Source organism: Acinonyx jubatus, chromosome A1, assembly GCF_027475565.1.
Source record: "Acinonyx jubatus isolate Ajub_Pintada_27869175 chromosome A1, VMU_Ajub_asm_v1.0, whole genome shotgun sequence".
NCBI classification, from domain to species: Eukaryota; Metazoa; Chordata; class Mammalia; order Carnivora; family Felidae; genus Acinonyx; species Acinonyx jubatus.
Window position 1 is genome coordinate 132,240,181 of NC_069380.1, and position 24,437 is coordinate 132,264,617.

General features: G+C 43.3%; 1 protein-coding gene across 19 annotated transcripts in view; it reads left to right on the forward strand.

Annotated features, from left to right (window-relative positions):
- MAST4 (microtubule associated serine/threonine kinase family member 4) overlaps positions 1 to 24,437 on the forward strand; it is a 556,148-nt gene that overhangs the window by 347,749 nt on the left and 183,962 nt on the right. For 7 of the 19 annotated variants that reach the window (XM_053223443.1, XM_053223445.1, XM_053223448.1 and 4 more), the window contains one exon: positions 272 to 352. The exons of the other annotated variants lie outside the window; for them this stretch is intronic. In XM_053223443.1, the coding sequence (XP_053079418.1) occupies positions 272 to 352 (81 nt within the window). The remainder of the gene's footprint in view (positions 1 to 271; positions 353 to 24,437) is intronic. 19 annotated transcript variants of the gene reach the window in all.

The window sequence follows — 24,437 nt, forward strand, 5'->3', positions numbered from 1 at the left end:
AGAAGATACCTACCACGTTAGCTTTGTGACCGAGAAAAGGCACAAATGCAAATGGCAGCAGTAGTTTTAAGGATATCAGTTTCAGCAGGAAGCCTTGCCCTTGTTCTCTATTTTAGAGCTGGAAAGAGGCAGGTGATGAGCTGATTACCTAAGGGCATCGGTAGGCATGCCGCCGTGGTTCTGGCCTAAAGGGAACACGGTCGCTTAGATGAGCGTTGCTATTTTACTGCCACCATTTCCCCAGTTGGAATGACATTATTTTAACTTTCAGTCTCACTCCAAGGAGCCTGAGTCCAACCCCATCCAGCCCAGGCAGCCCCTGTAGTCCTCTCTTCGCTTTTCACTTCTGGAGGTAAGCGCACTCCAGTGCCACCGGCCCTTGGCGGCTGGGTCTCTCCCTTCCCTTCCCCCACACCCTGCATCAAGTATGGAACCCTTGGGACTCTGCAATTCACAGTGAACAGTCCTTTCCTAATTGTCGTCTAAGTGTTAACAGAGAGAGTGAGGAATCTGGTTGAGTCGTTTACAGATGATTTACAGGAGCACCTGGAATATGTGCTGTGCTCCTACCATTCAGTTCATCTTCTTTGTGCTTCTGTTAATGCCCAGTGATGAGTTGTGTAACTCCTGTGTGTGTATGATGGTTTTTCCTGTCGCTTTCTCAGGAGATGATCTGCTAAATGGTACAAAATGTGATCCACCTCTTATAATACAACTTATTACAATTTCTAGAAAATATTTTCTAATTCGTGTTAAAGCACCACAATATGCATTGCCACACATGATTTTATATCCTGTTATTTGCAGGACAACTCTTTAAATTCTCTAAAAGGATTAGGATTTTTGATCTCTTGTAAAACTCCTGCTACCTCCCTACCCTCTTGCTCACTGGCTGGTGTAAATGAATACTTCTCTGGTCTTTAGAGAAAGCTCTCCAAAGAACTCTACTTTTACTTGAGCCCAGTTTGTTAAAAGAATGCCTGTTAGAAGCTACTGTTTACATTGTATGTATAATGCTATGTTCTATTAAGATTTTCATGAATTCAAAGCCTGGACAGAGTGAGTCTCCCACTATTTAATGAGAAGATATGCATACCGTATCCAGTACTCCCCCCTTTTTTAATCCTAAGAGAGAAAACGAATGAAATTCTCAGTTGATAGAGTGACTTCAATGATTTGTTATTAGTGAATATATTTTTTTGCCTATATGCAAATGAATGAAAACACTAGCCACTCATGGCCATTTCCTTAAAAATAGTAACTCACAGGTTTTATGCTTAGATGGTATCAGTGGGTCAATTTAACATATTTGTTTCTCTCATTTTCTAAAATAAGACTGAACTAAAATCTGTGAAGAATTGACTGGGGAGATGAATTAATGACTTTGAACTTTACTTCTACTCTTCTGCTGATAGGATTAAATTTATTGTAAAAGTGACTTTCAACATGAAAGTTCCATGTAATAGCTTTCATAAAGCATATAATATATGCTGTCTGAATATAATAGATCCTGAAGCATAGGAATAGTTTTCTGACAATCCAGAGAACTCCCCTACTCATGTAAGTTGTCTATTTTTGATGATCCAACCAAAAGTAATTTGACTCTCTACTGAATTTTTTCTTTAGTGTAACACATGTCTTCATTAAATGCTTACATTCCCTTTTCTTTTTCCTTCCTGAAGACAATAAACTATTCAGAACGCAAGTGCTATCAACAGTAGAGGAGAAAAGAGTATCAGACAAAGGTTGTGGTAGCTCAGAGGAGGGTGAAGTTTTTTTTGGAAAAGGAGAGTGTTTTTGTAGAAAGATTTATGAGACCTGGTGATATTTGAGCTGGACGTTGAGAAATAGTGGTGTTTCGGGGGTGGCGGTGGGAAGGATGGTTGTGGAGGACAAAACCAGGCTGAGAATAAGACAAAGTGAAAAAGGTGAGCAAATGTGGCACATTGGAGAAATGATGTGTGTAGCCAGGACATAGGATGGATGAAAGAGAAGAAAATCAGGAGTTGTACAGCGCTGGATACGGACTTAAAAAAACAATGTGGGATCATGTTACTTAGAGCCTTGAACACTGAGCTAAGAAGTTTGACTTGTATCTTATAAGCGTTCCAGAGTTTTAGAAAGTTTGTTGAATAAGGAAATGACCAATCAGAGCTCAGACTGAGGAAAGTTACCTTCACCAGGTATTAAGAATAGACTGGATTTTGGGTACAAACTCGAGTGAGGCTACTGGTACACTATTTCATGAGTAACAAGTCCCAGATTAGGACAGGTGCAGTGAATTGAATTAACATGTGAAAAGTACACTATAGTTGACCACATGCTTTCATACACATTGTCTCATTCCATTTAATCCATCATGGTAAGACCGAAGGGAACATTGCTTCCATTTGCCGATGAAGATGCCACCACACAAAGAGATTAACCAGCTTTACTAGCCTAGGATTCAAAATGAAGTCTCACATTTTTCCACCGTGACTAACCTGAGATACATACTGCTCTGAGATCATTTGTATTGAATTTTAATTTCTGGTTTACGTAGTCTTTTGACCTCCTTCAGTCATTTTTATTTCCCCAGTGCTTCTTTCCAGAAGTGTTTGAGAAATGTTTATGAATAAATGAATGACTTGGAAGTAGAAGATGGATTTCTTACATCACGGCTCACACACAAACCACCAAATAAACATCAAAAAACATTTGCTCACATACAGTGGGTTGTACTTGTCATTCACAGACCAGGAGTGTGAGAGACTATCTCCTCCACACGGTCATTGCGGGATCTGGGGGGCGGGTCTTCAGCACATGCCTTCAAGTTTGCCCTGGGTATCCGCATCCGGCTGGTGGAATGGGAAGGAGTGTGGGAGATGGTGGACTGCGCGACCTGAGGATGGCACACATCAGTTCCACTCACATGCCATTGCCCAGCATTTTCTATTCTGACTGCATCTATGGCAAGCAAGGCTGGAGAATACAGCTTTCTCGTGTTGTGGAAACAGAGGAAATGAGTTTGGTAAACAGCTGGCAATCCTGATCACAAAAGTCGATGAAAGAAAGGTGCCCACGGTTGCTCTTTAGTAGATAATTTTGAATCAGGGATTTGCACTGAGGTTTCTAGCATTAATTGAATGGACCCCAAGGCAGCAGAGTTGGAGAGGGAGGAAAATCGAGTCGCGGTGAGTCTGGTCTTGAACACCCTGAGACCTCCCAAGGTAGTGATATCTGGTTGGCAGCACAGGATGAAGCATCTCTAACAGTGTGCCCCCAAATAATGGCCTGGTATAAATTGTAGCGATTGCAAATACGTTCATGCTGTTACCACGGAAAGAGATTTATTGTAACCATGCACAGATTTTTTTTTTTCTTTGTGATGGATCACATTTCTTTTTTGTTCTCATCTTATGAGTGGGGTTTGCCTGTCTGGGGGAGAGCGGTGGTGGTGAGCATTCACAGTGTATGTGCCCTTTATAGGTGCTGACACATGGTTTCTAAATATGGCAATGGAAGATTCTGTTCCTTTCATAGTAAACCCCTGGAGGCAGGCGATGCTGAGACGGGATTTAGCTTTCCAGCTTAGGCTTCCTGAAGGTTGCCCAGAAACGAGAGATCTGCAGCTTCTAGGGCAGGGCAGGTGCTAAATAAAGTTCAAGTTTAGTTTGGTTCCTCTTGGGAGTAAAACCTTGCACTGCGGCCTGGAGGCCCCAAGCAGGGTGGCTTGAGGGCAAGACTTTGCTAAGGAAGTTTTCTGAATGTGGGAGAGGCTGCCTCATCAAACTTCAGCTTCCTGCCCCTGGCAGTCTCGTAGGAAGGCCAGTCTTAGCTGGAAGGATGTGAGGTCATTCCTGTAGCCAGCAGAGTGGTAGACCAAATGATTCCCAAAGGCCCTTCCATCCAGAAATTCTGACACCTTTGCTGTCCTCCAGCAGCGCTGGAGAGGGAGATACAAAATACACAATATGTCCACAAGCTGTAAAACACACACACACACACACACACACACACACACACACACTGGCCCAAATATTGGCTTATTAGTACAGATGTGACAGAGAATATCTTAAAAACCTTAAGTGGAATTTATAATATGGCTTCACTCTCCCCCTTCTGAGGCAACTATAGCCACTCAGAATTTCCACAGTCCTCAGTACTTCATAAATTGATGACAGCTTAGTGGCTCTTCATATAATGATGATGTCATTGCCTCATGAGTAATTTGGGTATGACCCTTGTCAGCTCCTAATCTCGACTCTGATCAAATAGTGAGGTTCCAAGGGAAGCTGCCTCATTTTATATTCTCAGTGTCTTTCTTGACACCTGTCCTGCCTTGCCCTCAGTCGGGACGCAGTTAGTAGCTGAGGGCTGGCTGTCTTTACTCAGTAGCTGCCTTTCTGTTACGATAGAGCAGTGTTCTTTTTTTTAAAAAAAAATCTTTAATGTTTATTTTTGAGAGAGAGAGAAAGAGAGAGTGGGCAGGGGAGGGGCAGAGAGAGGGAGACACAGCATCTGAAGCAGGCTCCAGGCTCTGAGCTGTCAGCACAGAGCCTGACATGGGGCTCAAACTCATGAGCTTTGAGATCATGACCTCAGCCGAAGTCAGAGGCTTAACTGACTGAGCCACCCAGGTGTCTCGAGCAGCGTTCCTTTGTATTTCCGTTTCATGCCCCGGCTTCTCAGCGGATGGCAAGCCCTGGAGCATCCACGGCACTCTGTACACTCCTATGTGACGTCTTCGGTCCTTTGTCCAGCTCTCCATCTGGTTCATGGAGTCTCAGGTATTGGACACATAGTCAGAGAGAAGAAGGCATTCCCTTTCTTCTTAGACCTCCCGAAGCCCTCTTGCCATGTTTAAGGTGTGGCTTGAATCACACATGACACATTGCCGGTAGCACACAGTCCTAGTTTCAGAGAATATTCCCACCATATTACCACTCTCCACAAGGACAGTGTTTATGTCTATTTTTTTTTTCACAGATGTATTCACAAATAGTGCCTGACACACATGGTAGGAGCTCCTACTGCTGGAAGAACGACCATTATATGTGGGACTCAAGCCTGTTCTGATGTTTTGGGTTTTTCTTTAAGTATTTTTATTATTTGTTGTTTTTAATTTTTTTAATGTTTATTTTTGAGAGAGAGAGACAGTGTGAGCAGGAGAGGTGCACAGAGAGGGAGACACAGAATCCGAAGCAGGCTCCAGGCTCTGAGCTGTCAGCACAGAGCCTGATGTGGGGCTTGAACTTGTCAACCATGAGGTCATGACCTGAGCCAAAGTTGGATGCTTAACCGACTGAGCCACCCAGGCACCCCCTATTTGTTATTTTATTTTATTTTATTTTATTTTATTTTATTTTATTTTAGAAACAGAGTGAATGTGAGCTGGGAAGAGGGACAGAGGAAGAGAGAGAGAATCCCAGGCAGGCTCTATGCTGAGCATGAGCCTGATGTGGGGCTCGACCCCATGACCCTGGGATCATGACTTGAGCTGAAATCAAGAGCTGGTGAATGACTGAGCCACCCAGGGGACCCAGTTATGATGATTTTGTTTAATGTTTATTTTACTGATTTTGAGAGAGAGAAGGAGAGAGACAGAATCCCAAGCAGGCCCCACACTGTCAGCACAGAGCCAGATTCAGGGCTCAAACTCCCAAACTGTGAGATCATGACCTGAGCCAAAATCAAGAGTCAGACACTTAGCTGCCTGAGTCACCTAGATGTCCCCTCCGTTCTGATGTTTTTAACCTGTGCTCCAAACATGGCATATATTTATATAGTATGTGTGTTTTAAGAATGGTGTTGACACTTTGAGAGGGAGGGCATTCATTTTGATTCATTCATAAATATTAAATGATAGCCATCAAAATGTAAAAACTGGTCAGCCATTAATTATAAATAAAACAAGGTCCAAGGCCGAAGAAGACAGGCATTATTAAAGAAAGGTGAACCTCAGAGTATATTAGAGACTGTGCCTGGCTGTGGTGAGGGGCAGAGAAAATGATTTAGAAGTCATGGCAGATCCCACACTGAAGAGCTCCATCACTTGAAGGAAAGGTAGTCCGAATGTTAGCTCCATAGAGTGGAGGCCTTTTTCCTTTGCTCGTTGCCATCTCCCTGGCACCTAAGAACACTTGGTGTATAGACACATCATAAAACTAGTTACGTGTCATTGAACGTGCTTTGAAGCAGCAAGAGATTTCTCAACTGGTGACTTCGGGGGACTACTCTGAGAAACCAAAGCCCTTCAGTGAGTCTGTATTCCCTCCTAGTGTGATTCTAGTCTCGTGTAGAGTTGGGTCCCTGCTGGCCTTCTTTTCCAGGCCTCCCGTTCCCCGGTGCCCCACATATTCCACCTGGCTAGTTTCCTTCATTGACATTATCTGTCAAGTCTTGGGGAAATGGAGTTTGGGACCCCAGCACGCTGAGTCATAGTGCCTGAGTCTTAGTCATTGCCCCTACATCTGCAAGCTCTGTGACTTTGGACAAGTCATGAACTTGATGGACCTTCATTGTCTGAACCTGCAAATGCCCTGCCTCACTGTTAAGTTCACAACAAAAATAATAAATAGCTTATAGGTAATTTAGTGTAATAAATGTGTATTTGCAAGAATGGGATCTGTAGTGGTCCAAAGGGTAATGAGAAGGACAGGTAGACAATAGTTTAACAGACAAGGGCATCAGGGTCAAATGTCACCTAATTCAGTTTTGTTAAGAGCTTGTCCGTTTGTCCTTCTGCTACTAGAAATATTCCTGGGTACCCACAGCTGCCTAAATGCCCCTCACTTCACTTGTTGCCATGGTGAGGGATAGACATAAGCAGTATTTACCAAATACATGGCAATATGTTGTGATTTCGTGTCTTCTTTTCACAGAGAACCTGTAAGTGTGAGAAAGCCACCTGACTGCTAAACTCTTTTTGTTTCATTAACTTTGTAGCATGAGGACCATTTCCATTTCTTTTTTATTCTAGTTTCTCCCCTTTCACTCTGTGTAAAACATTGAGAAAATCTGAAAGAAGCTGGTACCAGATGGCAATTTTTTTGTACTCTACAGATTCCAGTTCCTGTGCTTTTGTGAATGTGATGGTTTAATGAATTGCTTTATGCATCCTTGAGTTTTATTTCGGCATTGCTGTGTAGGACTGAGTCTGTCTACTGCAGACACTCCAAGCAGAGATGAGCTTGATTATTAACACTTTGCTGGTCCTGTGGGTGTGGGTCTGGGCAGAGATGGGGAAGCTTGGCATGGGACATCGTTGATGGGGTGGGGAGGAGGTTGGCATCAGACATCATCGATGGAGGGGGGACTGTGGGGGGAAGTATGGACAGGCCAGTTAGCACTCCTCTGGGCCCCACCTCAGTTTCTGCTGTTACTAGTAAGTAAGGCTGCTGGAGGCTGCTGTTACTTGTAAGAATCCGAAGAAGGAAGAATGTGATGATATGTCTGTTGTATGCCAGGAGGGGGTGGGTGGGCATAAACTCATGTGCAGTAATGGGGAAGGGTGGGTCTAATAAACTTGTTGCAGAAAGATGCTCTGATAGTTTTCCTTTGACTTTCTTTTACTGGAATCTGTTCATTTATTTTTTTTAACTGATACCATAAACTTAGGTGTTAAAAAGTTACCGAGTCTAGGGAATGAAGTCTTGTGAAGTCAGGTAGTTAAGCATAGCTTTCAAGTTCACTTGGGTCCCTGGAGCCCATTAGTCCTTTCACTGACAGTGGTCATGGGTCTGGGGGGGTGTACGTGTGCCAGGTCCTGGGAATGCTTCTGGAGCCTTGGTCTTTATCAGGATTATTCTCAGTTTTTTCTTTTAATTTTTTCAATGTTTATTTAGTTCTGAGAGAGACAAAGTGCAAGTGGGAGAGGAGCAGAGAGAGAGGGAGACACAGAATCCGAAGCAGGCTCCAGGCTCTGAGCTGTCAGCACAGAGCCCGATTGGGGGCTCTAACTCACGAACGGCAAGATCATGACCTGAGCTGAAGTCGGACGCTTACCCGACTGAGCCACCCAGGCGCCCCATATTCTCAGTTTTTTCTCAAGTGTTCACTTTTTCTCTTTGGTTCACTGACTTGGATGAGAAGCCATCCTTACTGACTTAGACATTTGCATCTCTATTAGCTTCGTTTTCATTTGTCCAGAACTTGCTGCATACCCAGTGCTGTTCTTAGTCCTTCACATGTATTAATTTGCTGTCCCTGTGAGACAAGGATACTGTTGTCATTTTACAAACATGAAAACTGAGGCACAGAGAAAGTTTCATGTAGTGACCACACATCTTCATTTGCCCAGGTTCCGTTCAATTTATGCCTATTGTCCCAATGTGATTTTTGAAAGTGCCTTCCTTGACTTTCAAACCCTCCAAGTTCGGACAAGTTATACCCACCTACCAATGTCAAGAGGCCTGATCTGGTTCACAGTAAAGCATCTGGTGGGAGAGCCCACATTCTTACTCTGGCATAAGTACTCTGTCTACATTTTCCTTCAACACACTGGAGTTTGCAATCATTTTAAATTTGCATTCTGAATAGAATATTCTATTTAAAGGGGAGGGATTTTGTTACTCTGTTTGGAGCTCATCTGCTTGGTTCACTATACAAGTAAATTTTTCAGTCCTCTGTTGAGAGTGTGGTTATGGGGCTGGAGAGCATCTTCTGAGTTGCGGCGCCCTATTTTTCTCTTTTAAACAAATTTTATTTTAGACAGAGCCTAGATCATGTGATGAAGGTTAAATTGGTTTCCCTTGGAAATCAGGCCGTGGGTCCCAGCGGCTCTGCCGTCTACTGCTGCTCTAACCTGAGAAGCCTGTGGAGGATTCCCTCAGCCAGGGCTGGCCTGCTTACACCCTGGGGGTGGCCCGCGTCTCACCATTGCTCTGATGGCCCCAGGCCCTTTGAGCCCTACTAGAGCCACAGCACAGCACGTCTAGCCCTAGTAGAGCCACTTCCTTTGTAGCACTCACATTAAATGCTTGCCTGGACCTACCACTCCGGAGTGGTTTATTACAGTCTTTCCGGGCCAAATACTGAGACCAACTTGTTGAATTTGGGTTTTAGAATATATTGAAATTTCTCTTTGGAGTTTTAACAGTTAGCTCTTATTTACTAGACCATCTTGGGCAAATGAAGAAATTACTTCGTGCTGTGTGTGTGTGTGTGTGTGTGTGTGTGTGTGTACTGCGGCAAGGGGGGAGAGGAGAGTACTGCCCTATATCCCATTTTGTTGCCGCATTGCTTTGAGACTAGAAAAAAGACATTTCACATCGTTTTTTAAAACCTATTTCCTATACTTAAAATGCTGCTGCAGCCATTAACACCCACCCTGTTGATAAGAGAATTAAGTTGTGATATTCCTTGAAAGCATGAGATGGTGATGATAATATGAAGTACGGAGTTGTCTCTGTAAGTGAATACAAATGCGGAATTAAAACATTCTTAAGTTTCTCCAGCAGTGACATGAGAATAATAATACCTCTTGGAGGTGTTGTAAGAATTAATTAGGTGACGTTTGTGAGAAGTTCTAAGATGACTGTTCTGTTTTATTATTATTAGCTTTGTATTGTTCTTGGAAACACATTGTAAAAGGAACTGCAGAACCCAACCTTTGTAAGAAGGATGTTGCATATTCTCACATGACAGTGATTGATGAGATACTATGAAACTGAGAAAGCTGTACTAATGATCCCAAGTGAATAGGAGATGAGCTAAATTTCATGGGTTCTTCTGCTTGTCTACTACTATTCTCATGACAATATGCTCCACTGAATTATTACTGGATCCGGTGAAAACAGTATGGAGATCCCCCAGAGTGAGAGAACATTTCTTTTCCAGCAGTGGTATCAGAATTGTTTTTTTTCTTTTCTCTTTATATAAAATATGCATTTGGCTCCATCTTAACCAAGTTCTGAGTTGCATTCCTTTTTAATTCCTCCCCCCTCTGTGGTATGTGTGTATGGATGCATGTGTGTGTATCGTCCATGAGGACGTCCTGTTAATTCTTTGCCATCTACTTCGCTTACTCCCTCTTTGTACCACTTTAGTCGGAGCCACTATCATTTACCCCTGGATTTGTGTAATAGCCTCCTAACTTAATGCTTCATTTCAAACTGTGCCCTCCCAACAGCCAGCTCTCTGAGTGATCTTCGTAGTGCCAGACACTCCCCTGCTCAGAGCCTTCCACTGCCCACCCTCCCATCTCCCATGACCTCACTTCCTGCTGCCTCTCGCTTATTTCCTTCGGGCCACATTGGGCTCTACTTTCTCTTGACCGTTCCAGTTGTGTCTGTGTCAGTGCCTATTGTCCCCTGTTCCTGAAATACTCCCTCCTATGGAGGAATAATACAGTCAACACCCTTGTTCACCTCGATTCACCGGTTCGCCCTTGCCACATTTGCTCTATCTTCCTGCCTCCTTCCCTCTTAGCCCCTGGATGTATTTCAATTTTTGTTCTTTTGCTGATCCATTTGAGAGTCCTTTGCAGACATTCACTTTACCCCTAAATACTTGAACATTTATCTCCGAAGAACAAGTACATTCTCTTTCATAAGCATATCATTATGTCATTATTATACTCTGAAGTTGAACATGATTATAGTATTATCTGATATGCAGCCCGTATCACATTTCTCCAGTTAGCCCCAAAAAGTTCTTGAGAGTCGTATTTTTAAATCCAGGATCCTGTTAAAGATTATATATTCTAATTAGTTGCCCTATCTCTTTAGTCTCCTTTAATTTTTAACAGTTTCCCCAGTTGGGAAGGGTCTTTTCCTAACACTGACATTTTTCAAGAGTGTAGTACAACTCTTCAGTTGACTGTCCCACAATTTCGATTTATCTGATGGTTTCTTTTTCATTAGATTCAGGTTAAACATATTTGGCAAGAACAGATGATGATGTCTTCACAAGAAAATTGTATTGGGAAGTCCACAATCCAGTATCTGCCAGATTCTCCCCTTGTGATGACACCTTTTTTGCTTTATAATGTCTGGAGTGACATTTTGAGTCCACATGGATAAGATCTTCTTCTCAAGCTTTCACCGAGTGATTTTTGCATTCGTTGATGACCTGAATCAATTATGATCTTGCCGTTTATCAAAAGACACTTTTCTATTTCCGTTATTATCTATGGGTTTTCAGTTAAGGAAGAATTTTTCTCCTTCCCCTCCTCCTACTGTTGGGAGTATTACTACTGATCCATGCATTTCTAAAGAGTAAAATAGAAAAGAGGTATATATTTGATGTGTACTAACCCATGACTGCCATTCCCTTTTTTTTTTTTTTTTTGGTCAGGTTGTCCCAAAATTCATCAGTGGAAATCCTTTCAAGCTGACTCCTGGGTCCTTTTGACATCACCCTCTTAGTTTTTAGCCTTTTTTCATTTTCTGGCACAAGTTGTGGCTGTGCAGTAAAAGAAGATCCTGATCACCAGTCACCTCATCTTTTCTTCACTTCCTTAACATCTGAACTTAAACATCACTGCAACAGAGATGCCCTCCTCAGCCCCACCGTCTCCTTTTAACCTGCATCATGTACATATCCCCATTCAATATGTAACATTTTACTCGTTGTTTATCTTACCCACCTGGAATGAAACCTCAACACTGGCAGGGGCTTGCCTATTTTGCTCCCTGCTGGGTCCCCCATGACTGATACATAGAATATCCCCAACAAATAGTTGTTGGAGAAAATGAATGAATTTATCCCTATCTTGAGTCTCCATCAAGCTCTTCCAGATTAGCTGCAGCTTTTCTGTTCTTGACCCTGAGATGACTTGGGCTGCAGGGAGTCCTCACTCGTACGTCTGGATTTCATCGCAATTATCACCTGTAGTGGTCCCTCTTGCCTTCGGATTCTGGTGATACTTGAAACTCTTATGAACAGCGCATCACAGGTGACGCTCTGGGGCAGGCACTTGGCAGTGACCATGGAAGCATTATGATGCGGTTCTCTCTTCTCCAGCTACTCTGAACAGACGGTCTGGCTATTTTAGAAATAACAAATGAAGCACTTGCCATTATGTGTCAGAATTTTTACCTGGGTACTGATGTTGGGAAATAAAAATTAAGGAGAACAAAGGTTGTATTTTCTAAATGAACAAATAGTCATTCATTCGGGACATAATACGTTAAAAGCCTTCATGGGATTTACAAAGCCTTAAGAGTTCTTATTCTCGAAGAGTTTCTATTCTAGTGGCGATGATAAGGAATAAGAAAAGAATATGGGGCAGGAATTGCGCATTAACACCTAATGTAACTGGTGGGTGTAGTGGGCTGAACGGTGGTCCCAAAGATAGCAGAACCTAATCCCTGAAACCTGTAAATGTTATCTTAATGGAAAAAAGTCTTTGCAGATGTGATTAATTTAAGGATTTTGAGATGAAGAGATTATGCTGGATTATCCCAGTGGGTCCTAAATCCAATCATAAGAATCCTTGTGAGAGGGAGGCAGAGGGAGATGGGGCACACAGAGAAGCTGGAAGAGGCGAGGGACAGATTCTCTCCTAGAGCCTCTGGAGGGAACATAGCCTGCTGATACGTTGCTTTAGGCCCACGATACTGATTTCAGACTTCTGGCCTCCAGAACTGTGAGAGAATACATTTTTGCTGCTTTAAATCAGAGGAACAAAATATGTTAAAGTGTACATTCTCTTATCTGTGTGGTGTCTGTGGAATGGCCCTGTCAGAGCTGCACGGTGAGGACTGTTACCTCTGGTTCCCTGAAGCAGGGGTGCGAGGACTGAGGGAGTCATGTGAGTAGAACCAGCTTTCCTGATTCTGAGGCCACCCAGGGCCGCTCTCACCCAGGCGTCCTACCTCCTTCCCATAACCAGCGCTGATGAACAGCACAGCCTGCTCGTAAAGATGGTTCACAAGAGACAGGCCTATGAGAGGCGGGACCCAAAGGCATTCTTTTTTTTTTTTTATTAATTTTTTTTAAATCTTTTGTTTATTTTTGAAACAGACAGAGCATGAGCAGTGAGAGAGAGAGAGAGAGAGAGACAGACAGACAGACAGACAGAATCCTGAAGCAGGCTCTAGGCTCTGAGCTGTCAGCACAGAGCCCGACGCCGGGCTCGAACCCGTGAACTGTGAGATCACAACCTGAGCCGAAGTTGGACACTTAACCAACCGAGCCACCCAGGTGCCCCCAAAGGCATTCTTCTGGGGTAAAGGTATTTGACGAGTCAGATGACCAGCCTGTTTCCCACATTCCAAGGGGCTCATTGCCTCTTCAAGTGGCTGTTATTTAAGTGGCTTCCAGATTTTGGATGCCCTGGGGCCATGTGTGTGTCCGTGTGTCTGTATTTGCCTGGAACAGAGAATCCCTTGCTGTCTCATTGACACTACCTTTTAGCCCATCTCTTGGAACCATCGTCTGTATGGTTCCGTGTGCTGGGTGGCTTCCTGGCACATTGCAGGCAGTGGGATCTGGGGAAGCCTGCACAAGCCTTCAGAGAAAAGCCACCTAATGAACTACATTTCTAGTCCTCCAGCACTCTTATCCCTCCTGGAAAATGCTTGCTGTGGCTCCCTCTTTCTCCCTGGCAGCTACTAAAATCCCCCTGTTGCAGAGTCTGCTGCAGATGTATGTTCTAGGCCTCACGGCCCTTCATGCTGCTCCCCCCTGCTTTATACCACTGATGATGACTCATGTCCCTCATCTATTCAGCAATCATTTTGCTTCTGAGAGACTGGTGTGGTGCTGGGAGAGATGAAAATAAGTGGGATTTTGTCCCTCCCCTGTGGGAGCTCTGATCTGTTTGGGAACCAGACAAGGAAACAGCTGGACTGAAGTGTGACAGCAGTGATAGGGTAGTGATACTCCCCATGCGGCTCCCTCCTCACGGATATTAGGAGAACAAGCAGTGTATTTAATAGAGGGGACTCTGCAGGCTCACCCAGGAACCAGGACATGGAAGAGAATCCCTGGACCGTGGCATCCTGTGGGAGGATCTGAACAGTTAGCGCCTCCACAGTGCAGATCTGGGTTTTCTGTGTTTATCCTGTCTGTACCTGTTACCTTTCTAGAACTTGCAGCATTATCTAGTTCATATGGGTTTCCTAGTTAGCTCATTGTGGAGTATGAGTAACTGAGTGCCCCTTTTATCCCTTTAATAGTCACTGACCACCATCCTCAACTCCTATGCATCTATATCCTTATATCAATGATGGGAGGTATAAAAAGAGCTAAACTTAGTGGTACCTGAGTAGCTGAGTCAGTTATGCATCTTACTCTTGATTTTGGCTCAGGTCATGATCTCATGGTTCGTGAGTTCGAGCTCCACATCAGGCTCTGCGCTGACAATGCGGAGCCTGCTTGAGATTCTCCCTCTCTTCCTCTCTGTGCCCCTCCCCTGTGCTGTCTCTCATCCTCTCTCTCAAAAAAAAAAAAAAAAAAGCTAAATTTTATAGACATAGCTAGAGACCAGCAGTCTGAGAGCTTGAACAAGAACCAGAATTATATGGCATTGGATGATACGTGGGGTCAGCCTCAGAGATCTGATAAAGACGGTCTCATCTTTGTGACTCTGGGGTTCCTTTTGAATGTGAGGCATTTTGTAGAACATCCACATACTCTCTTGATTGAATGTATCTCTTGAAAGAAAAGACAGAAAGCAGAAAGTGACTGTGGACTCCAGAACATTTAAAATTGTCTAATTTATTGATCGCAACAACAGCTGTAGGCATTGAAAAAAAAATGTGCTTCTCTGCATGGCTTTGTTCATTCAGGCTCTTGGCAGTGTTGGGACTCACATACCTCATAATAGCTTTAAGAGCAAGAAGCTGCTCTTCACCTTAATGACCCATCAGGTTGTACTCTGAGCTTACACTGGCATTGTTTCCTTCCGAAGAGAAAACAAAACAAAACAAAACAAAAAACAGATAACAAGTCACCAGGGCTACAGAAATCAGTGAGATTCCATTTGATGCTATGTTGTGTAGTGAAAACAGAACTGAAGACATTTGACAAAAAAAGTAATTTATTGTTTTGTTAGTTTCTGCCTAACTTTGTGCATGCCAGTGGCATTTTGATAAAATGGTGGTGACTGCAGAGGATTTGAACTCTGTACTTGGAACTCTGTTTATCCTGTCTTCTAAAGCATTTTCATTTCTCTTCTTTACTTCTTTGGCGCTTCATAGTGGATTTTATTTTTCGGTTTGAATCTGTTGTGTAGCACTGCTATAAAATCGCATGTAAAATTTTCTATTTCTTATTTTGAGGCACTGTGTTATTCTGTCTTGAAGTTTGTAAGTTTGGTTATGAATGAACGTAAGAGAAGGTACACTTTAAAATTATTGTGATCTTGTTAGCACAGCATTAAAATAAAAAATACTTGGGGCACCTGGGTGGCTCAGTCGGTTAAGCATCCAACTTCGGCTCAGGTCATGATCTCTCGGTTCGTGAGTTCAAGCCCCACATCAGGCTCTGTGCTGACAGCTCAGAGCCTGGAGCCTGTTTCGGATTATGTCTTTCTCTCTCTCTCCCTCTCTCTCTCTCTCTCTCTCTCTTTCTACCCCTCCCCACTCGTGCTCTGTCTCTCAAAAATAAATAAACATTAAATTAAAAATAAATAAAAGTAAAATAAAAAAAAGTCATTTCAGGAACGCAAAACACTCCTCTGGTCTCCCCTTCCTTCCAAAAATGATAGCTTCTTAAGAGCTCCTGTATTGGGTGGCAGTTGTGTAAGTTATAATAATGAGAGTAAGATTTACTCAGTGAAGGCAAAATTTAAAATGTACCCATTCTAGTTTATTCTTTGTCTTAAAAACCAGCCCTTAGCTGGGTGCCTGGGTGGCTCAGTCTGTTAAGCATCTGACTCTTGGTTTCAGCTCAGGTCATGATCTCACAATTCATGAGTTCGAACCCTGCATTGGGCTCTGCGCTGACAGCACAGAGCCTGCCTGGGATTCTCTTTCTCCCTCTCTCTCTCTGTCCCTCCTCTGCTCTGCCTCTCAAAATAAATAAACTTAATTTTTTTTTTAAATCAGCCTTTAGGAAAGCATCTCAAAACTTTTGGCAAGTTGTAGCATATCAACTGGTCAGTAAATACAACCATGTATGGTTGGTTTATTCTACTAATATCAAAAATATCAAGAAAGAGATGTTCTGGTTATCTTGGAACTTATTTTGGTTTTAAGTAACAATTCACTTAAACCAAGAGGTTTATTGGAGAGAGAGAGAGAGAGCAGGGGAGGGGAGGGGAGGGACAGAGAGAGAGAGGAGAGAGAGAGAATCCCAAGCAGGCTCCACACTGTCAGCATAGAACCCAATGCGGGGCTCAAACTGATGAATCATGAGTTCATGACCTGAGCCAACATCAAGAGTTGGACACTTAACCGACTGAGCCACCCAGGTACCCCGTGTCTGAGGTTTTCAACTAGGATGTTGGTCTGGTGAACTTGGTAGTTTGGTAAGAGTTTCACCCATAGCATGAATGGAGCGGAAGGTAGCAGCACAGCACAGGAAAGAGCGAATAAATGCCAGAACGGAAGGACAGCCTTGACAAGCGGAAGAATGCATAGGTGTTAGGAAAGATGAGTCAGCAGACCTTGCGAAGGATGGAGGCATTCTACAGATCGGAGGCATTGTAGTATCTCAGAAAAGGGGAAGTTATAAGAAAAGTCCGTTTTCAAGAGCATCGTTTCATTTTCGCCATGTTTATAAGGTCAGATCTGAACATGCTGCTGTAGTAGCCATGTGGAAACTTCCAGCCTGCTGCTGGAGACGGATCCCAGAGCTGGGAAGCATTGCCAAGACTTCATACATAATGTGGGTGAAGGTGTGGGAGATATCATCAGACACTGAGGACTGTTTCCAATTGCGAGTGGGGAGCAAATGATCTGCATAATCCACCTTGTTCCTTTGGTTTGGGTCCAGACTTGGGGAAAAAAAACAGGGAATAGTAACCAGTCCTGGGAACAGTGACCAGCCCTGCAGAAGCATGTCACACTGCAGATGACAACTGTGATTTCTTGAGTCCAGGTAACTGCAGAATAAGCCTAAATTTGGAGATTTGGAGAGACACTTAAGTAGTCTAAAGTTCCAGTTCCGGAACTTTAGAAATGCCCCAGAAGCCAGGCAGAACAGCCCCTCCTGCTCTTGATGTCAGGAAGGAGCCTGAGGAATTCTAACAGTGACAAAAGTCTTTGTTTTACTTGTGGAGGTGCACTGCAGGCCATTGTTTTTTTGTTTTTGTTTTTGTTTTCCTCAAGAAAGAGCAGAACTATGCTAATGAAAACATAGCCCAGGAAGGAGATCCCTAAGCTCAGTTGCAGTCATATGTCATTGGGCCAGGAACTTCAAAGGCACGTTTTTTTTGTTTTTTGTTTTTTTTTGTTTTTTTGTTTTTTTGTTTTTTTACAAATTGCTGCCTCTTTCTTGTACCTCGCAATTTAATGGAACATGTGACTTTAAAGGAGGGGGAGAGGGGGCTTGCGTTTAAGCCTCCTAGTGGGAGGTACTTGGAAAACATTACCTCGAATGGCTGGATATATTGTTCGGGTGACTGAGATTGAATCTTGATGGTTTTATTCCTTGGAAATTATTAGTTCAAAGTAGAAATTTCCGTTTTGGAAAGCCACTGGACTCTAAGTCAGTTGCTCATTTCTGTCTTCTATGGATGGCTAATAATAGACACTTCATTCTGACCACCCTTTTGTAAGATGGACTCAGACCTCCATGCTGAGAAGGATTCTGAGGCTCTCTGGGAGACTTCGTGGGTAAAAACCATCATTAATCAACGAACAGTACAATGAACAATGTGGTCATAGGGATGAGGATAAAAGTGACAGCACCTGTGCCATTGACTTGCCAATGGAAACTGTGGTCCTAAATTGGCCTAGTTGCATTGAATTTATTTTGACAGAAATTGGCCAGGAGCCTCACATGTTTCTGAGACAAACAAATGAACCAACAAGCCAAACAATGCTGTCCCTAACTTGTTGTACCTGGAGAGCATGCATTCCATCACCCTATAAATTGATAAATCAATTTGGTGTTGAGGGATAAGGAAGGCTAGGGCCAGCCTTATTTTTACCCCTTTTAATTTTGGGATTTCATTTTTTCAAGGGACTCTCTGACCCACTTTGATTCTGAGGGTTGCGTAGTGGTATTGCTTCTGGAGAAACATTAAACACTCAGCGTCTCTGCCAAGATCAATTTGGCTCAGTAATTGTAAAGTGCCATACACTTTAGGGGCACTTCTCACATACAAACTCTAATTGATTCCTCATAAAAACTCAGTTAGGAGGCCATTTTTACTTTGTTTATTTGAACTTTATCCCATTATTTATTTCTTTGTAGTGTTTGAGGCAGCCCCAAATGCTCTGAGTTCTCCACTCTGTGGGAAGAGGTAGGACAGGTGGTGTAATACAGTTGTTATTCCCATTTTATAGGCAAGAAAATGAGAATTTTCAGAGATGAAGCTACTTGTCCAGAGTCTCACAAACGAGTAAGTGGCAAGGTCACTACCCACTTTCTCCTTGTATCATGGCCTTGCACACTTAGCATGGTGCCCGTGAAATGTTCTTTTTCCTTCATCATCATCTGTCTTACCCCATTCCGAACCATGACATCACTGCATGTGTGCGTCCGTGTTCGTGTTCACCTGTAATCTCTCTGTATTTCTTTACTTGAAGGGGTTGAATTTGATCTTAATAAGGGTTTGGTAAACCGTCGTACTTGGAGGGTCCCTCAGAGATGTAGTCAAGTGATACGAATGTGTCTGGACACTGTTACCTGCATAGACAGAAAAGTTATGTCATAAAAAAGTATTTAAGAATGACAGAAAAATTTTTACTATTTATCAAAGTGCGTATGTCTCACGTCATCGTGACAGTCTGTTGGAATCTCCTGTTGGTAGTTGGGGAGAGCTGGCAAGTCCTAAAAATAGGACACTGATAAAAATCACTTAGAGGGCTGACATTGGAAACGAAACTCATGTTCCTCTTGAGAATGTCATATTGCAGCTTAACCCCAAACCTTGGGCTGTGTTGGCTTAGTTACAGCATCTCGCTTTGACAACCTTTTGTTCTCCCTAGCTGATATTTTGGCAGCAGATATCAGCACATCAGTTAATGTACTTTCCCCCCGTAGGATCTCATTTGACTAGTTATGGTAGCTTATATTTTCTCCCTCATTAAAGTGCCTGTCTGCAGTTTGTTCAAAGGAGCCCGCAACCCCTGCTGGAGGGGAGTGCCCTTTTGCTGATGATTAATTTGCCCAACTACACAGACCTCATGGTCTAGTTAGATTTAGTTTTAATATCAGTCTAAAGTACACTAAAATACATACCAAGTAATGCTACCCCATCTATCAGAGAATTATAGCTTTTATTTAGTACATGGCATTTTTATTTAAGGAGCTTGGTGGTGACAGTTGCTTTGTGTTGCTGCATTCATTTCATAGGTTAGATATGTAGTTTAAAGGTCTGTCCCTGGCACAAAAACAGACAGTCACATCAAGGGAACAGAATAGAGAACCCAGAAGTGGGCCCACAAACGTATGGCCAACTAATATTTGACATAGCAGGAAAGAGTATCCAATGGAATAAAGACAGCAAGTGGTGCTGGGAAAACTGGACAGCAACATGCAGAAAAATGAACCTGGACCACTTTCTTACACCATGCACAAAAATAAACTCAAAATGGATGAAAGACCTCAATGTAAGACAGGAAGCCATCAAAATCCTCGAGGAGAAAGCAGGCAAAAACCTCTTTGACCTCAGCCGCACTAACTTCTTACTGAGCACATCTCCAAAGGCAAGGGAAACAAAAGCAAAAATGAACTATTGGGACCTTATCAAAATAAAAAGGTTCTGCACAGTGAAAGAAACAATCAGCAAAACTAAAAGGCAACCAACAGAATGGGAGAAGATATTTGCAAACAATATATCAAATAAAGGGTTAGTATCCAAAAGCTATAAAGAACTTATCAAACTCAACACCCAAAAAACAAATGATCCAGTGAAGAAATGGGCAAAAGACATGAATAGACACTTCTCCAAAGAAGACATCCAGGGACGCCTGGGTGGCTCAGTCAGTTAAGTGCCCGACTTCGGCTCAGGTCATGATCTCACGGTCCGGGGGTTCGAGCCCCACGTTGGGCTCTGGGCTGATGGCTCAGAGCCTGGAGCCTGCTTCCGATTTTGTGTCTCCCTTTCTCTGCCCCTCCCCCATTCATGCTCTGTCTCTCTCTGTCTCAAAAATAAATAAACATTAAAAAAATTTTTTTTTAAATAAAATAAAGAAGACATCCGGATGGCCAATGGACACATGAAAAAATGCTCAACGTCACTCATCATCAGGGAAATACAAATCAAAACCACAATGAGATACCTCCTCACACCTGTCAGAATGGCTAAAATTAACAACTCAGGCAACAACAGTTGTTGGTGAGGATGCAGAGAAAGAGGATCTCTTTTGCATTGTTGGTGGGAATGCAAGCTGGTGCAGCCACTCTGGAAAACAGTATGGAGGTTCCTCAAAAAATTAAAAGTAGGACTACCCTACGACCCAGCAATTGCTCTACTAGGTATTTATCCAAAGGATATAGGTATGCTGTTTCGAAGGGGCACATGCATCCCAATGTTTATAGCAATGCTATCAACAATAGCCAAAGTATGGGAAGAGCCCAAATGTCCATCAATGGAAGAATGGATAAAGAAGATGTGGTGTGTGTGTATGTGTGTGTATGTGTGTGTATGTATATATACATATATATATGTATATATGTATATACATGCATACATACACACACACAATGGAGTATTACTCGGCAATCAAAAAGAATATCTTGTGGGGTGCCTGGGTGGCTCGGTCGGTTGGGTGGCCGACTTCAGCTCAGCTTGCAGTCTGTGGGTTCGAGCCCCACGCTGGGCTCTGTAGTGGCAGCTCAGAGCCTGAAGCCTGCTTCCGATTCTGTGTCTCCTTCTCTCTCTGCCCCTCCCCTGCTTGCTGTCTGTCTGTCTCTCTCTCTCTCTCTCTCTCTCTCTCTCAAATAATAAACGTTAAAAAAAATTAAAAAGAAAAAAAATATCTTGCCATTTGCAACTACCTGGATGGAACTAAAGGGTATTATGCTAAGCAAAATTAGTCAGAGAAAGACAAATATCATATGACTTCACTCATTTGAGGACTTGAAGACACAGAACAGATGAACACAAGGGAAGGGAAGCAAAAACAATATAAAAACAGGGAGGGGAACAAAACATAAAAGACTCCCAGTTTTGGAGAACAAACAGAGGGTTACTGGAGGGGTTGTGGGGGGAATGGGCTAAATGGGCAAGGGGCATTAAGGTATCTACTCCTGAAATCATTGTTGCACTATATGCTAACTAACTTGGATATAAAATTTTTTAAAAAATCAGAATAAATAAATAATAAATAAATAAATAAGTAAAAATAAATAAAGGTCCGTCCCTTTGCTGCCAGTGAGCTTGTGTGTGTGTGTGTGTGTGTGTGTGTGTGTGTGTGTGTGTGTGTGGTCTCAACATCTCTGTCGATGTAGCTTCTTGATTACGAGCATATGAAATGTCACTAGTGGTTAGTTTCTGCCGCACGGCAGCATTTGTGGGTGAGACCCTGAGTAAAGTCACCATGTCAGTTTAGTTCTGGAGGCATTAGTTGATGTCACTTACCTTCGTGTGGCTTCTTCTCTATAACAGATGGACACCAGTTAGCTTTGTTCCAGAAATCTCAGTATATGACTCTGGATCTGATCATTCTCATAATCTTGACAGACTCTGGGATTTGCGATGCTGATTAAAAGGTGAAGAGACCATTTTTCAATTCAGTATGTCTAGCGCTCGCTCTGAGATGTTTTACCCTACCAGTTTGTGAAGCACACATGCCTTTGTCACTTGCTTTAATGGACTTGGGACCAGTTATGTAGTATTTGTGAATCTCAGTTTCCTCATCTGTGTAACAGGGAAGTTAACGCATATCTTGATTGTGGACAATTGAGCACAAGGCACAGAGAAGAGGATGAGTAAATAGTAGTTGTCAGGCTGAGGAGGAGATGGGCTTATAGTTACCTCATTATGTTATATTTCGTTGTAACAAAAGAAGGTCTGTTCCAGTGGTAGAAAGCCTTCTGCAAAGTCTGCAGGATGGAAGTCCTGGAGAATGTCAGGGATGTAACTAACCTATGGCATCAGGTTATAGGCATAGAGTATAGAATATCACTAACTCTAAAAAGAGGGCAGAGAAATTCTGAGCAACGCGTCTCAAAGGGTTTCAGCCATAAGTGTTGTGGGGTGACACAGGTCTGGCCTTCATTCATACCACAGTTGCTCATTTTGAGCATCTGCTACTGGTGAGGCGGTCTTCTAGGCTCTGAGGATATAGACCAGCTTGGAGAAGGTCTCTGCTTTCATGGAGTTTCTATCCCAGTGGGGTATGGGAGCAGGAGGAAAGAAGATCTACCATAAAACAAACCGGAAGAATGATGGAGAGTAACAAGTGATTTGCAGAGAAATTAAACAGGATGGTCTGATGGCTTCTTTTCCTCTGAGGGAGTGACCTGTAAGCTGGACCTGAGTGACCAGAAGAGGACAGCCATGAGAATACCAAATCAAAGGCATTTAAAGGGGGAAGACAAGTAGGGCAAGAGCGACTTAAAGAAGACCTGTGTGGGCAGGGGGAGGACATATGGACAAGGGCATATGGATGAGATAGGAGATGGGCAGGGCCAGGACTCCAGGACTGAAGGGCTTCTGTAATCAGAGTCAGGGATTGGTTTTTCCCTAAGCCAGAGGGGGAAGCACTTGAGATTTTGACGTAGGAGAATGATGTGATATGATTGGCATTTTCAAAGTTTCCTCTGGCAGCTGGGTAGTGGGGGGATTAGACTCAGTTTTGTGGCTTAGGAAGCAATCTGGAATAAGAGATAGGGGTGGCCTGGACTAGGCCTTAAATGGGGGAGTTGGAGAGAAGTAGTTGGATTCTGGCTGTTCTGATGCAGGGTGCACAGGACTTGCCAGGGGATGAGTTGGAAATAGGGGGTTTGAGGGAAAGAGCAAAATCAAGGTTAGTTTTTAGGTTGTTGGCTGGAGTGACAGAAAACATGGTAGGTCTGTTTTCCAAGGTGGGGAAGGCCTGGGAAGGAACAGTTTGTGGTGGAAAATCACGAGTTTGGGTTTGTCCATGTGAAATTTGAGATGTCTCTGTGATACCCAGGTGGAGTCTAGATTTCCCAAGAAAGGTTAAGTCCAGAGAAGCAAATTTGGGACTTGACATAAGGCCATGGGACTGGATGAAGTCAACTAATGGGAAGTGGTTCTGGGATAGATTCCCAAGACACCACAGATACAGACGCTCCCGTGAGGAGCTAAAGGACAAACAGCCAGGGATTAGAAGGGACAAGAGATGCATACTTTCACAGAAGTGAAATCAAGGAGTTTCAAGCAGAAGAGTATCCCTCTTCAGAGTGCTGCCGAATGGTCAGGGCTGATGTGACCGTTGAATTCAGGGGCCTGTGGTGAGGAGAGCAGGTAGGTTGCAGATGCGGGAAGAAAGGCTGGACAAAGGAAAAAGACCCTTGTGATATCAGCAACATGATGGGCTCTTGATGGTCTTTCTGGGAAAATTGGGATTCTTGGTCATTGCGTGACACCTGAGAACTATCCAGTTTGATAACCTTTTCCTTCCCTGTTAGCACATCGGGTTTATCTTCATTGCCAGCCGTAGGTGAGCAGGAGGCCTCAATGATTTCATAAGTTTTCTTCAACCTGTAGTTTGCCTGTGCATGTCTGCATAGTTGAACAAGGCCTTTAGAGTAGGTATAATAGGAGGCCAGGCTTGAAGGAAGGGTGAGATTTGGGTCGGAGGAATAAGGGTGTGGAGGATGTGGAAGGAAACAGGAACAGTGGAGTTAGAAAATGAGCTGTGTATTTAACTAGGTAGTGACAGCTCCATTATGTAGTACAGTAACAGTGGAAACCCAGGCTTCGCTTATTACTTGTGTCCCACCTACTTCTCAAAGAGATTTGAAATCACCCACATGTAGATCCACGTGGGAGAACCAGTCATTCATCCTACAAACAGGTATTGATTGCCGGTAACGACCCCACAATAGAGGCTGGGCTACCAAGACGGGTGACCCATGACCTTCCCTCAGGGAAGACAGACACGAAAACAGTTAACTGTAGTATAATAACAGACAAGGGGAAAGAGGATTAATTCTGTCTGATTCAGTTTCAACAGGGAGCTCCCAGAGGAGATGCTTTTTGGCTCTAGAAGGATGAAAAGATGTCTGTATGAGAAGAGGAGCGAGCAGGGAAGCCACTCCTGGGCAGAGAGCATGGCAGGAGCACATCAATCAGGAGGCCTAGGAGCGTGTGTTGTGGTTACAGCTTGGGAGTCATGGTTCCTGGTGAGCACAGCAGTAGGTGATGGAAGGCAGGTGTTAAGTGCTGAGACTGGAGAGGGTGACTGAGACCAAGCTGAGCT